Here is a 15,357-nt window from a genome sequence, read left to right on the forward strand (position 1 = left end):
TATCTCTTTAGACAGGCCTTTCCTACTTAAAGTACGAGCCTCTACCCATTTACCCCCATCTCCTTGAATATCTTCGTTGCATCCTAATGTCCACCTCCCATTTACTCACACGACAGATATACATGTTTATGTTTGTTCCCTCAATGGAATGCATACTCTGTAAGGTCAGAGATCACTTCCAGAATATTCACCATTGTATCTCAACATCTGGCACCAAGTAGCTATTTGATAAATATTTGTTTAGTGAGTGGGTCAAGGAAGTAAGTAATGTTGGTTGTACACAGCATGATCCAAAGTTGGGCCTAAATTAATGGAATGGAAAAAAAAATTATGGAATGGGACTGACAGGAGAAAAGATGAAGGTTTATCCACAGTGTGATGATAGCTGTAGAGGAATGCAATGGAAACAAATCTTGGACCATAATCTGAAATATGTGAGAAATAACATATAAATTTATGTTTATAAATCAACCTTGCATTAACTTTGAGAATGTTATCCCCCCACCCAAGTAAATAATAGAGGTAAAAAACTTAACCTCTATTGTTCCTGGGTTCCCCTCTTCTGCCTCAAGATGGTGTTGGATTCAAGGACAAGGCAAGGGATTCTGATTTTTGAGTCATTTGTCTACTCTAGTTACCTCTGGGTGTTCACTGACTCTGTTCACACAGTTCCTTCAAGTATGGGCTTCCTGCTGCTCCCAGATTTCTTTTTGAAACATGGGAAATCTTTATGAGCGGTACTTATGGCTCCATCTATTTAGACACATGAGGCAGTCCTTGCTCTCCTTACTCCCTGGAGCTTTGCTGCTTCTGCCGTGTGCTGTGGTGTTTCTAGAGATATAGGAGCTTGGTCCCCAAATAGACTTTTATCTCCCCAGTCTAAGGACTCTAATTTTCCCAGATTGCTTCCCAAAGGCACTCTGATGCTTCCCTTCCTTTCAAGGCACTCAGCAGAACCCTGTGAAGTGGATTCAGACTTTATCCAAGTCAGGAAGTGTATATGACTTTTTTCTCCCACATCTTTCCTTTCCATTTACAAAGTTTGGCTATCTTTCTGACAATATGGAGAATAGAAAAATAGGATAAATGAACATAATTTAATATTACATAAGCTTATGCTAGTAGGAGTTAAACAAATTTGGAGTTAAAACAAAATAGAGCAGGGAGAGTGGTTCTGTTCATGTCACTCTTCTTAACATACTATAGTGGTTTCCTATTGCTTTTAGGATGAAGATCAAACTCCCTGACATAGCCCAACAGGACCGTGGCTACCTCTGCAGCCTCTTCATGCACCACAGTCCTTCTCATTCTCTGTAATAAAACCATATTGGTGTTTGTAGCTTTTCCTTACAGTACTTGTCCATGATAGTCATTTCCTTTAATAAGATGAGAAATCCAAGGCATAACTATAATGAAAGCCATTTTACCTGTCAGATTAGTAATATACTATACTATACTATATTAATATACTATATTGATAATATACTATATTGAACAAGAATCATACTTCTGTACTGCTAGTGGAATTATAAAATTAGGACAACTTCTGTGGAGGGTTAAGTTGGCAATATCTATCTAACTTTTATATATATGGACAAATTCTGGATATTGATGTTACAAATATATTTGCACAGTAAAAAAATGACACATTTATAACTTTATTCATTGTTGCTTTTTTTTTGTAATGGAAAATGACTGGAAAAAATTAAATGTTTATCAATAGAAGGCTAGACAAATACATTGTGATATACCCATTAATGAAGTACTATGTAGCTGTAAAACAAAATGAGGAAATTTACTAAATAGTAATGGGAAAACTTTCTATTTTTATTAAGTAAAAAATGCAACATGCAGCATATTGTCTATGGCATGCTACTTTTGTATAAAAGGGGGAAAAGTAAAAAATATGTATGTGTATATATACATATATTCACAATGTATTCAACTTGCCTGTATATGCATAGAAAACTCTGACAAGATACACAAGAAACCAATAGCAATGATTGTCTATACTTTTTGATAAAGAATGGGAGCTAAGAGGATGCGGAACAGGATAGGACATGAAAAGGTAAAATAATGAAAATATTTAATGATTGATGTTCCCTTCTATTGATTACATTATACACACTTATGAATGTGACATGGGTTTAAAATTATTGAAATGCAAAATTCATTAAACAAAAGCTATTTTCTATCATTTACCTCTTTGTGAAATAGGGATATAACAGAGGTTGCTTAAGCAAAACTAGATGGTGAGTAATCATACTTAAACAGCTGTTAATGTTTTCATGATATTTGTTGAAATAGATCCTCTGTATTCTTTTTACATATTCTATCCCCATATCAAACTAGGCAAGTATCAGGCACTGTTTCTTAAAAGACTTAAATACAGTTCCCTTGTCGAGATTGAGCCACTCATTAATACTACCGGGATTATATTTTCAAATCACAGAGTACAATAACATCTAATGAAGGTAAAGTGAAGAGATCACAATTTTATACTGTTTCCAATTTTACAGTTAACTCTATCTAGCAGATTTTAAGGAGGCCCTAGCACTCTTTATCAACAAACTGTCCATCTCTTTAAGTCTTGAGCATTGAATTAGCAAATTTTGACTTCTAATCTGTTGATTTCTTAGTTTAAAATCTGTAGGGTCAGTGTGGAACAGATGGATTTAGTAGCTTCTGAAAATCCTTACATGTGAACTGACTGTTAACAATTTTCACTTTAGAAGGAATATCCAAGTTCCAGGAGTTCTGACACTGCTCTTTATTGTTGCTCATGGAGGGATGGTTCAGAACACAGCAACATCATACTTTCTTTCCTTCTCTTCCTCCATTTGGAGAAATACATGATAGAATTTTTATCTAGCTTTTTCAACAGATGCAATTAGAGAAGGTTCCATGCTCCTCTGCTCTAATAAACTTACAAATTTCAATATCTGATGCCTAAAGAGTAACTTGGTACATTTAATCTATTCCATGCTCTGGATTTTGTTGCCCCAAAGCAAGGAAATCACATACACTATAATCTGAAAGGACTTAGTTTTCTTTTCCTATTTGGTCTACATGCACCACCTGGTGGTAAAGTAGTGCATTTCAAGTGGTGTGTGTGAGTGTGTGTGTGTGTGTGTGTGTGTGTGTGTGTGTGTGCTGGGAGTATGAACATGGGAAAGAGAATTTCAATATACATTCCTAAATATTGATTTAGATTAACAATGCAATCATTTTGCAGCAAATAACTAATAAAATACTGGGCCACTACACTATTTATAGGCCAGAACAGGAAATAAAGGGGAGGAAAACTCATGCTGAAAGTAAAATAGCTTTCTCTTAACTTACATTAACTATAGCTCTTGTAATTCATCCCTAGAGTAACACTTATTTATTGTGCTAATGTTCTTACTGAGGCAAAAGTCAAACATTGATAACCATTGTAACACCATTTTATTTATTTTTAATTTTTAAGAATTACAACTGTTCAAAGTATGCATCTTCTTCCTTATATTAGTAGTTAGTATAAGTCCAAGTCATAGAATTTTAAAACTACAGGGCACCACAGACTAATGCACTATTTTTACAAATGCAGTAATGTAGTAGCTGAGACTCAGAAATGCCAAGTGACTTGCCCAAGGTCATACTGGTAATTAGTGGCTCAGCTCAAATAAGAAACTAGATGTTCTAAGTTTCAGTCTAGGAATATAAAACATAAAAAATATACTCATATACAATGGTCAAATACCTCTGCATGAAAAGCTATACCCTTGACTCAGCTACACAGTGCTTCAGAGCACTAAGATGTGAGTTAATAAACACATATTAGTTTTATTCTAAAATTCTGAGTACAAAGAAGTAATAGGAGAAATGCATGTATCATAAAGCTATGGAAAAGATTTTCTAACTAGCAAAAATCCCTTTTATATATATGTTCAAAGGAATATTTTTCAACTTATATACAACTGCTACGTTGTAAAGATGGTGTAAAAAATTCCTTTTCCCCTTTTAACTGTTTCAGAATCGGAGATCTGTTTCTACAGAGTAGGTACCCACTGGTAGATTTAGTCATAAACTATGTTCATAGCTCCCTCTCATGACCATTGAATGAATACTATATAAGCCTCTTTTATTCTTGCTGTTGTATTCAACTAACAGCTCACTGGTTAAGTTTTAATTGCTTCCAATGAGGTCAGCAAAGGTATTTATCGAAAAGCCCTGAATAAAAAGGCTCCACACACACACACACAAGCATACACGCTCTCACACAGAGAGAAAATCCTTTTGCCTGTTGATTTATGGAAACAATTATGATTCTGCTGGAGAATTTCTCAGCTAAGAAATAGTTTGTAGCTACAGTAGAGAGGCTCAAGTTGCACAAGGCAGACAACAGACATGGAATTCTTGTGCATCCAGCTGTTATCAACAGAACAAGTAAGTTACTGCTATTTGTTTTTAAAAATAATGCAGAGTGGATTTCTAGTAGTTTACTTCTTTCTCTTGTTTTAGTGCTGAGGGGAAAAGTAAAGTTACCAGATTTTTGAGCCTTGTAATTATCTATAGTAATTACGCTGTAGAACTTTACATAAAGTTCTGCAGACAATACTGGCATTTAACTTGAGAAATGTGGGTAGTTCAAGAGAAAATAATTGATTAACCACAAACATAAAAGCATACTATAAACAAATCTAGGGAAAGCGTTTATACTTTGTTAGTAGTAATTTTAGGACTTAATTTAAATCAATAGCTCTAATTGTAGGATGTTTCTTACCAAACAGCAATCAGAATAAATGGTACAATCATATTCTGATTTGTCTCCAGTAATGTATAACTTTTCTAAATCTACATATAGAGAGATAAAGATGTTGACATCCTCTGTGAAAGTTGCTTTAAATGTGCCTTCGCAGTACCAACTACACTGCATGTTATAATACTATTTACCCACTAACATTTATACATACAATGTTTCATCTTCCCCTGCCTCCCCTCCCTATTCCTAATGTCTCATGGCAAACAGAAGTCCAGTAGTAAACAGTGTCGCAGCAACTGAACTTAGTGCAACCTGTTTTTATAAGGAAATACCAACTGAGAGTTATTTAAGGAGGAATCCTGTATAGTTATCAGGAACTAAAAGGATAAGGATAACAATTTGGAAAAAAACAACTACTCTTTCTTAAATCAATCTACAATTCACAGATAGGAAGAGGTCAATGACCTAGGAGCAACAATCAACTCAAGATTTAATTTTCATTATGTTATTCATGAACACCCGGAGCACTACACTATAATGCGCAAATGGATACTGACATGGATCCTGCCAACTTTGCTCTACAGATCATGCTTTCACATTATCTGTCTAGTGGGCACTATATCTTTAGCTTGCAATGACATGACTCCAGAGCAAATGGCTACAAATGTGAACTGTTCCAGCCCTGAGCGACATACAAGAAGTTATGATTACATGGAAGGAGGGGATATAAGAGTGAGAAGACTCTTCTGTCGAACACAGTGGTATCTGAGGATTGATAAACGAGGCAAAGTCAAAGGGACCCAAGAGATGAAGAACAACTATAGTAAGTGATGTCTTTTATTTATAGCACGGCTTATGAACCTTAATCTGTGAAAGAACCATTTTTCAAGTGACATGCTTTCTTACTTTTCTTTTTCGATTTTTTGAAAAAAAAAAAAAAAACCCTATCATCTTCTAATTTCTCTAAATTGGGATCGTTGAACTATGTTTCCAATAACATCTTCTGGGAACAGGTCAAATCTACTAATATTATGGTTGGAGGTGATAACCCAGGCCAATTTGAAAATATAATCCCTATGTCCTACGGTCAAAATGCTTGTAAGTTACGCAAAATATAAATGATATTATTCACACTGAGATGGAAATCACTGTCCTCAAGCAAAACTCATTAGGAACTCTAAAAGAGTCCTCAGTAAATGCTCAACAAAAACTTATTAGTGTGAGGAACAGAAAATTCATTTTAAAAAAACAATTAGATTTTCTTTGAAAGAATATTTCTGTGGTGTAAAATACATAATCTGTGCTCAAAAATGCTTTCAGGGACTTGTGAAATTGTATACAGTTATAAAACAGAAGGGAATCTGTCCATCTGTTCATGTCAGAATGAGTTTGTATTAGGTTGTTTGTTTAATTACCTAAGCAAGAAAATAGGTTCCTCCTAACATTTTCTTTAAATCTTCCATGCCATAATTTTGTGTTACCTTAAGAGAAATGTAAATGTGAAGGAAGAAATAAAAGTGAGTTGCAAGAGATGTTAAGTCCATGATTTTCTGTTAGTGTACCTTACATTTTCTCCAAGAATTAGTTATTTTTGTCCTATTGAAATATCAGGGTTGGATTTGTCATTTAGAAGTTATGATGAACAAACAATTTCAATAGTATTAAATTTAATAAGGTAGAATATTGGATATAAATAGTAAGAATTTAAAGTCCCTGAATGAAAATAAATGGTTTGTATTACTAGCACTTGAACAATGCTATTATCTTATCATCTTATAATATTATGCATATTAAAGTCAATTGAAAAAGAATGCCTGGGGATGATGGCGTAAACATTTGCTTAAGCACTTGCAGTGCATTTTGCTTAAGGCTTGCAGTGAGTACTTGAAACTTTTGTTGCTTGTTTAATGAATGGTTTTTAGGGATTTTTTAAAAAGTTTATTTATTTTAGAAAGAGAGCAAGAGCGAGCAGGGGAGGGGCAGAGATAGAGGGAGAGAGAGAATCCAAGCAGGCTCCTTACCGCCAGCAGAGAGCCTAATGCAGGAACCATGAGATCATGACCTGAGCTGAAATCAAGAGTTGGACGCAACCGATTGAGCCACCCAGGTGCCTTGGTTTTTAGGCTTCTTAACTAACGAGCCAATAAGTGGGAAATTGGGGAATTATATTTCCAATATGAAAATGAGAGGATCTTCTTTTTAAATATAATTGATATAGAACACTAAGGCCTTTTTAATGGATTATTAATAGTTATAGTTTAATTATTACTGGTATTAGTTAAATTATCATGTTAGTCTTGGAAGATTGTTCTGATTATACTAAACTTTAGCTAAAGAAATGACTATTTGCAGAAAAGTTCTGTGGATAGCCACTTCTATATGAGCAACAGAATTTGGATTATAATCAATTTATTTAAAAGTTATGAGATTTATCATGAATAATGGAACCTGGTAGAAGAGACAAGAGGACAGAGCCCAGGTGGAAGTTATGATGCATAGGTCTATTCCCTATCTGTGAGTAATTTTGGAAAAATTTTTAATTCTTTCCAATTTTCAGTTTTTTCATCTCTAAGATATGGGGTATATACAGATGATCTTTAATACACTCACTAGTTCTTACAGTCTATTCTATTCTAAACCATAACATAAGTATGAACAGATCTAAGTACTCATTATGTAATTATTATATACTTTGAGTGAGATAAGTGAATATTATCTCCATTATAAGATGAGCCATCGGAACTAATTTGAAATTGTACCAATATGGTTATCAAATCTAAACACTGTGTAGAATTCTTCTACATGGCCACTAATTCCTTTTGAATGCTTTTGTCAAATAATGAAAAAGTGAAAAATTAGAAGTAAAATCCAGTGAAAATGAATAGCATGCGTAATTATTTGGGATGAAAAATATCTACAACTGGGATGCATTCATATATGTGTTTTATTCTGTGTTAAAGTTTCTTAAAAACCACTAAACTCCGGCATTTGTAGGCATACACAAAATGCCAAAGTTATTTTATATCTGAAACACAATTTAGCATTAACCTTGAGTAACCATAAGGCCAATTTGGCACACCATTTCTCCTCTATTCTAATTCTACAGTGAAAATGAAAGAGAGAGTGAGAGAGAGAAACTCTTTCTGTATCATAAATAGAATGCCACAATACTAATGTTCATAAAGACATGGTATATATTATATAGTCTTCACATCTATAAGCTTTTCATAGGCTGTATATATAAAAATACTTTCTTGATAGGGTGAATTCTCCTGGAAAGGGAAGCTTTCAATGGGATCCTTTAAGTAAAACCTAAAACTGTTGTCAGGTTGTGTTGCTATCCTCTTGAAGAAGGGGTCAGTCAGGCTTCACCATAGTTAAAAAGAAGTTAATCCACAATTGTCAACAGGAAATCCTAAGATACAAAAGTAATTACTTCATTGAAAAATATGGAGAATAACTTATTAGAAGAGAATTCTGATATTCATTTCCTGTTATTTAAGGGGCAGCCTTACTAATTTTAAGTGTGAATGTCCCCTACATAAAACATGCAAATTGACACATGTGAAGTTGAAGCTACTGTATCCAGGTACAAAGGAAGTGCTCAATAAAATTTGTTTAAGAAGTCAAAGAAGAACAAAAAACTTGAAATTATAAATATGAAAACTATTAACATTCCTCAATCATTAACTGAATGAATGAACAAATGAACAAGAGATATTGCCTTCCTATTTACAATGAGAGTAAAAGGTGATTGGGTTGTCTACTGGAGTAAAATGCAGCAGAGTTCAGAAAGTGTGATACATCAGAATAGCACTTTGAATTTCATTTTCAGTGTTCTGACCCCATAAATTTGTTAGCTGGTTGTTAAACGCCTTCTGTGGAGGTCTTTTAAAATGGTATAGATTTAAATGTCTTAGATGATAAAATTTTGCATGAAAAGTTAGATGTCAGCTGTGTGAAACATAATTGTTCTTTGAGTTACTATGAGGTCCCCACTCTTTTCTCATGGCTTTGCTTTGGATGAAGAGGAAAATTACCTGATGATATTAATAGGTTTTGAAGGACTGCTTACTTCACTAGCAGAAGGATAACCTCTTCATAAAAATGTGATATTGCTAAGAAAATGGACTGGGGTGAGTAGAAGAGGTAAAAAAAAAATATGGGTATATAATTTTGTTTCCAAAAGATTGGGTTGGGTAGGTAGATGGAAGGCCTAGAGGAAGACAAGGGGAGTGGTATGGAGCCAGATATGACAGCTCATGTCTCATTTTTTAGGAAATTTTAAAAATTACTGAAGCTATCCTGGGTTGTGAGGATCTCACTTCAGTCTTAATTTATAGTGTTGTCTTGTGAAGTATTTTAAATTTAGATTAGAAGGACTAAATTGCAGGAAAAGCACACCAAGCAACCCAATAAAAATAAGCCTTGTATTAGTAGACAGATAAGTAAGACCCAACTATATAAATGTAGGAATTCATGAGAGGCCAGGAGATGCCGGACCACATTTCTGACACTGAGGAGAGAGGAGTTGTCACTGGAGAACTGGTCCTCAGATTGCATACTAGTCTCACCCAGGAGGCAAGAAAAGTCTGTCTTCTCTGATGATTCCACATTTAGCCTTGCAGTATGTTTCTAAGCAATGCAACTGGAACCTAACCTGAACTAATAATAAGGGTAATAAAAGCATAAAATGCCCAGTAATAACATCTTAAAGGGATTTGTAATGGATGGTCAACACTTCTACTGCTGTCGTCAGAACTCTCCTCTTGGAGACAAGGTGAAAGGGTAAGTTTAGATAATTTTTGGACCAGGCACTCCATCAACAGACAGAGTCAATCAGTCCACACCTGACAGAAATAACACTGCTGTTTAAGCTGGGACTCGAGGTGCCAAGTGAGAGATGGCAGCAGTGCACTGGGCAACTGTCAACCGCCCTGCAAGGCAGATGCGGAACAAAGAACTCAGTCCCTCAAGATGATTTTCTTGCTTTTGGTATTCAGTTACTCTTCTCAACAATGGTCAATATCACCCATTCCTTTTAAGAAGAAATCCTTAATTGTGCTAAACCACTGATTCAAGAAAAAGTATGCTTCACTTAGTAGAATTAAGCATTGTAAGTTCCATAGCAAGCAAAGAGTTAGCCATTCTGAAAGCTAGCCAATGATTTGGCAACATTCTCTTTTGGATTGTTAGACTGTGACGGGATATGGCCTAACAATTGGCAAAAAGCAAATAAACACAGTGTTGTGGGATTTGACTTTGGCCACAGAATCTTCAGCAATCCAGTTGTCAACAATTCTTTGGATAAGATCCTACTCAGCACAAATCTCTGCTAATAGCTAGCGAATATACATACCACCTCTAAATATGGAGACAGTAAACTTGCTTATGCTCCAAACAGCTCTTAGCCATTTATCTAAAAGAACAATAATTCACATTATCAAAACAAAATAAGAAAACCAGGGCAACCACCTTAAAAAAATAGACAATGAGGAACATATTTATGGATTTGACCCACAATCTGAGAATTACTGACAAAATGGTACCCTGTAAACTGGTGGCCTGCATTCCCTTGAGTAAGTTAAGTTGTCAAGGCCTTAAATTAGGGGAAGATGGATAAACTGCTGGGGAGCAGATTTGGAAATATTAGCTACCCTTTGATAATTATAATATTAAGACTATTTTTCATTGTATAGTTTTCCTCTTTTTTTTTGAGGGGGGCTGGCTAATACAAATGTCTGGCACTTGCAAAATTCAAATAATTTATTGCCACAGGTGTATCTCTTATTTAATTTGTAAATCCTTATTTGAACTGACCATCATTTTCATTTATATACCAACCCAGAGCATATGAACATGCATTTTCCTCTGTGACTCAGCTGTATTACAACTCTTTAGCCTACAGTTTTAGAGCATTCAGAGACCCAAGTGAATTGGAGAGAATGCAAGAAGTCTGCTTTCAGATATATAAAAAAATTCCCTTTTCCAAGTTTCCCTACCTCTCAGCCTTGGCTAAATATTATAATCAGCTAGGGAACTTAAAAAAAAAAATACTGATGCCAGGTTCCACCCAAAAGGACTCTTATTTAATTCATTCGGGGCGCAGCCTGGGCACCAGGAATTTTAAAAGCTCCCCAGATAATTGTGACACGCTGCCAAACCTGAGAAGCCCTGGATCACAGCGAAGGTTCATGTTAGATTACTGGGAGACCACAGTTCAATTAAGTCAGAATCCTGAGTAGGTGGGAAAGACTCAGGCATCGGTGTTTGTTAAAGTGTTCTAGTGATTTTACTCTGCTGATGAAGTTAAAAAACCACTAGTTAATGGGACCAAGGGTTCTAATTCAGCCTGGATCCCCTCAGGTGTCCCAGGATTATTTTGGAACCCCGGGACGGCTCCATAGTTAACTTACACCCCGGAGGATTTCAAAATGGGCCTAACAGGAATGACTGTCTGAATTATGCATTGAGGAAGTTCTTCTGGGTCCATTTGACCTCTCTGACAAATCTCTGTGGCTCCAATATTTGGTGAACTGGCCTGGAAATGCATGTGATGACAGCTCTGTAGCTACTATGTAAAAAGGCTTCTTTGGTGAATGAGTTCATTGCAGGGAAGAATAGGACCTGTGCCACAGTCTCAGAATGACAGGCAGATCTGAATCTCTTCTGACACTTTCAAGTGGTGATGCAGTAGGGGACCTGGAGTACAGACATCAAAGCCAGCTTACTTGGCACTTAAATGAGCCACTTATGACCATGGACTCAGATGTCCCCAAATTAGGCTCTCACCTCCTATGGCCACCCCACAAAGTTCAAGGCAGTGATTTAGAGAGACAACCTCAAGTCTAGAAAACCCAGGGCAGGAAGAAGCCAGAATCCTAGAGGGTCTATCCAGATTACTGAAAAGGATATGAAACTAGAGGCTTGTTTTCTGTGTAAGTTTGGGATTAAAGTAAGCTTTCTTTTATTTCTAAGGATCCTAGCTTTCTTTTTCTGTATCAAAACTTCTGGTAGCACAGTAGCTTCTTTTACATGACTGTTGGAATATAATACTTTTCTATATTTTAATTTCACATATGGCACACAGAAGAAAAGGCAGAGATTGTGCATATCTAAGTAATATGGAGAAAAAAAGAATTCATTAAATGAAATGGGCTTCCATACAAATTCCTTACTTTTCTGAACCACCTCCAAACTTTCTTTTTTTAAAAACACTTTATTGAGGTATTTTGACATATAAAAATCTGTACTTATTTAATGTACACAACTTGATGAATCTGTACATCTGTGAAACTATGGTCACAATCTATGCCATAAACATATCCATCACTTCCAGAAGTTCCCTCCTGCCTTTTAATTTATTATTATTTTGTGATAAGAGCACTTAACATAAGATCCATCTTTTTAGTAAATATTTAAATATGCAATACAACAGTATAAACCATAGGCACTACGCTGCATAGTATATCTCTAGGACTTATTCACCTTGCACAGTTGAAAGTTAGGACCCTTTAACTAATATCTCTCTATTTCTCCCTCCCCCAAACCCCTGGCAACCACCTGTCTACTCTCCACTTCTATGAGTTTGACTATTTTAGATTCCTTCTGTAAGAAGTATCATGTAGTATTTGTCCATCTGTGTCTGGCTTATTTCACTCAGTATAATGTACTCCAGGTTCATATCCAGTCTTTCTACACACAAAATAGGTTGGAAAATGAAAATCCTCTGCCCTTCACATGGTTCAGAAAGCCACATTAAAGAGTCACTGAACACTTAACCGTTTCTTGACCAAGACTTATATCTACATTTGAGATTATATCTGCCCCTGACTTAGGTGGAGAAGCTATACCTAATTTGCTAACACAGCAAATGTCATTAAAGCTATTTACCTTAGCTGCACAAAAGGGTTTGTGTAGTAAAATATAAAGACAAAGGGATTCGGATGAGGAAGCAGATAAATGAATTATCTAATATTCATGTCCAGGTAAAATTTGCCTTTACAACATCATTCTCAGAGGTGAAAGGTGTGATGTATACTGGGGAGAATTGGCTCTAGAGATTCTCTGACTGTTCCAGTCAACTTCCCTGCAGAAGAACGTAATCACTTCTCTTGGAGTGGGCATGAGTACTTGCTACAACCATTAGCTAGCGTCCTTCTGAGAATAAATAGGATGACAACATCTTTGCAAACAGGAGAAGAAATAGGCAAGAGAGGAAAGGAACAAAGGACTTTATATAAAAATAAATGGATTTTGCATTTTATTTTTTTGAAGATTTTATTTTTAGGTAATCTCTACACCCAACATGGAGCTTGAACTCACAACCCTGAGATCGACTTGTACTCTTCACCAGCTGAGCCTTCCAGGTGCCCTAATTCTGCATTTTAAGCTTAGGGTGGATTTAAACACAAAGGATCCTCGTAAAACATGGCTCTGTTATCTTTTTTTTTTTGATGCCCTTAAGGAATAAGGGCAATGGGATGCAATAATGGATAAGACAATAGTGAGAGAATTTCTGAGATCAAAACAAAACTAAATAGTGTACAGAGGGGTTGAAATAATAACAGATTATTGCAGATGACACTCAAATAGCAGGTTTGAATCCATTAAATTTGTGCCTAAAATTGTAATAATTTTTGTTTATTTATCAGGACTATACTCCAGCTCAGTTTATATTTATGATTAATACAAGACAAATTAGGTATATTTCAATATCCTTAAATACTATACTTATGCTAAAATTATCATGTAATATTTTATATTTATTTGCCTATTTGAAATTTAGATGTAATTGTAGATAATGTTGAGAAAATGCTTTGGGATCAAATTCAGAATCAACTCAGGATGCAGATTTTTCTTAAAGCAGCAATTCCAAACTTTGTTTCTTAGAACACTAGTGTCCCTCGAGATATTATGGTGTTGTCTGCAGCATAGTTTCTATGGCTAATTCATTGGGAAATATTAGGTTACATAAAGTTGAGCAAGTTTTCACAGTAGAAATTCTCTGAGCCTAGTTTATCCTAATATAAATTGCAAAACTCCAGGAGATTCTGTATGGTTTCTCAAACTTATTTGACAACAGAATACACTGCTCCTGCCCCCCAACTCTCCCCTCCGATTTAGGTAAAACATTTAAATTTCATTAAATTGCAATTTGAGAGTTATTGCCTAGGGATCTCTCTATGGTGTAGTGAAGAACTAAATCAAGCTTCCACTCAGCTGTTTGTTCCAAATAAAAAGGCTACAAAATGGACCTGAAGCAATATTTTAAGAATGACCTTGAACCAAGAATTTGTGCCAAAGTCAGGAGGCTGCATATGATTTTGGATAAGTAGGGTAGCATTTTGCGTATAGATGTAAGCTGGGCTGAAATCCAAAGATTTGCAGTGAGATTTAAGCTTAGCTTGAAGCTCTTTTCTGAGTTCTGGGCAGCTTAAAGGACCATTTTCATAATGTGAAGTGATGTCCAGTACCTATTATTTGCAACTAGAAACTGACCAAAACATTTCCCAACCATTAACCTAAAAATGTTTTAGGATTTTAATGTGATTGAAGAATTCTTACTTATGTACCTAAAAACAATAAACTTTGACTTTTAGTAGCTAGAGCCAAAGTTTGAAGTTATTTCAATTGCATCAATAAAGAACAAGTTTTATTTACTGACCAAAAACTATTTAGAAATTTTAAATTTAGAATAACCTGAAAAAGTGCTAATTTGATGAATTAATTTCAATACCCTTTGAAGAGGTCACTTATTGGAGACGTTAAATAGAATTGCCTTTTCCAGCCATATGTAGCACATTTGCCTTGTCTTACATTTCTGTCTCTTTGCATTTGGCAATGCCACTAAAAAATGTAAGTTCTGGAAAGATAAGCATCATGTCTTACTCTTCCTTTTGTCTCCCAGTGGTAGAGGAAGATATATTTTATCTTAAGCTGTCACACATCTAAAATTAATTATGGATAAGAAATTGATTACTAAATGATCATGAAAATTTAATGCAGGCAAGAATGAAAAATTTTGCTGAAATAAGACTAGTACACCTCATTTCCCTCTTCTCTTGTATTCTCTAATATTAAAAAAAAAAAGTATTGGCCTCTAGAACCTATTTGACTTCATGTTTTTCTAGGTAATTTCAAGGGATGGGTGGAAAAATTTTATTGTAGAGGCCGATGATCTAAGCAGGCCCAGGTAGCTGGTAATACTGGAAGGATGATTGGCGAGGCATGCTCAAAGCATCTAATTATTTTTATCTGACTGTCAACTAATTCCTGAATATCAAAAACTATATGCAGAAAACAATGATAATTAGTTGATATTGGTTTAAGGAATATCTGCATGCAAAGGAGATACAGACAGGAAAAGTCTTTAAGAATTAAATGAGCTGTACTAGTAATAGTAAAAACAAGCAGTGGGCTGATAATTTTTGGATAGGGAATCTACTTACTTAGTAGCACATCTAAGATTGATCCTGGACTCAGTGACTAGTGTTGAAAGGAGGACAGGACAAATGCATAGGGAGAGAGAGGTGGGGAGAAGTGGAAAGTTGGTGAATACACTCTCTCTTTGTTTTAGTGCCAGTAGCCCGATCCTCGAATAGTCTTCTGGT

General features: G+C 35.3%; 2 protein-coding genes across 8 annotated transcripts in view; one reads left to right on the forward strand and one right to left on the reverse strand.

Annotated features, from left to right (window-relative positions):
- FAM227B (family with sequence similarity 227 member B) overlaps positions 1-15,357 on the reverse strand; it is a 213,057-nt gene that overhangs the window by 68,656 nt on the left and 129,044 nt on the right. The window lies entirely within an intron of this gene.
- FGF7 (fibroblast growth factor 7) overlaps positions 4,158-15,357 on the forward strand; it is a 58,215-nt gene continuing 47,015 nt past the window's right edge. Inside the window, exons 1-2 of one of the 2 annotated variants that reach the window (XM_040492657.1) lie at positions 4,158-4,428; positions 5,191-5,567. In XM_040492657.1, the coding sequence (XP_040348591.1) occupies positions 5,282-5,567 (286 nt within the window). In that variant the 5' untranslated portion in view covers positions 4,158-4,428; positions 5,191-5,281. The remainder of the gene's footprint in view (positions 4,429-5,190; positions 5,568-15,357) is intronic. The other variant, XM_040492658.1, reaches the window with a different exon arrangement.

Source organism: Herpailurus yagouaroundi, unplaced genomic scaffold, assembly GCF_014898765.1.
Source record: "Herpailurus yagouaroundi ecotype Mexico unplaced genomic scaffold, PumYag 184, whole genome shotgun sequence".
NCBI lineage: Eukaryota > Metazoa > Chordata > Mammalia > Carnivora > Felidae > Herpailurus > Herpailurus yagouaroundi.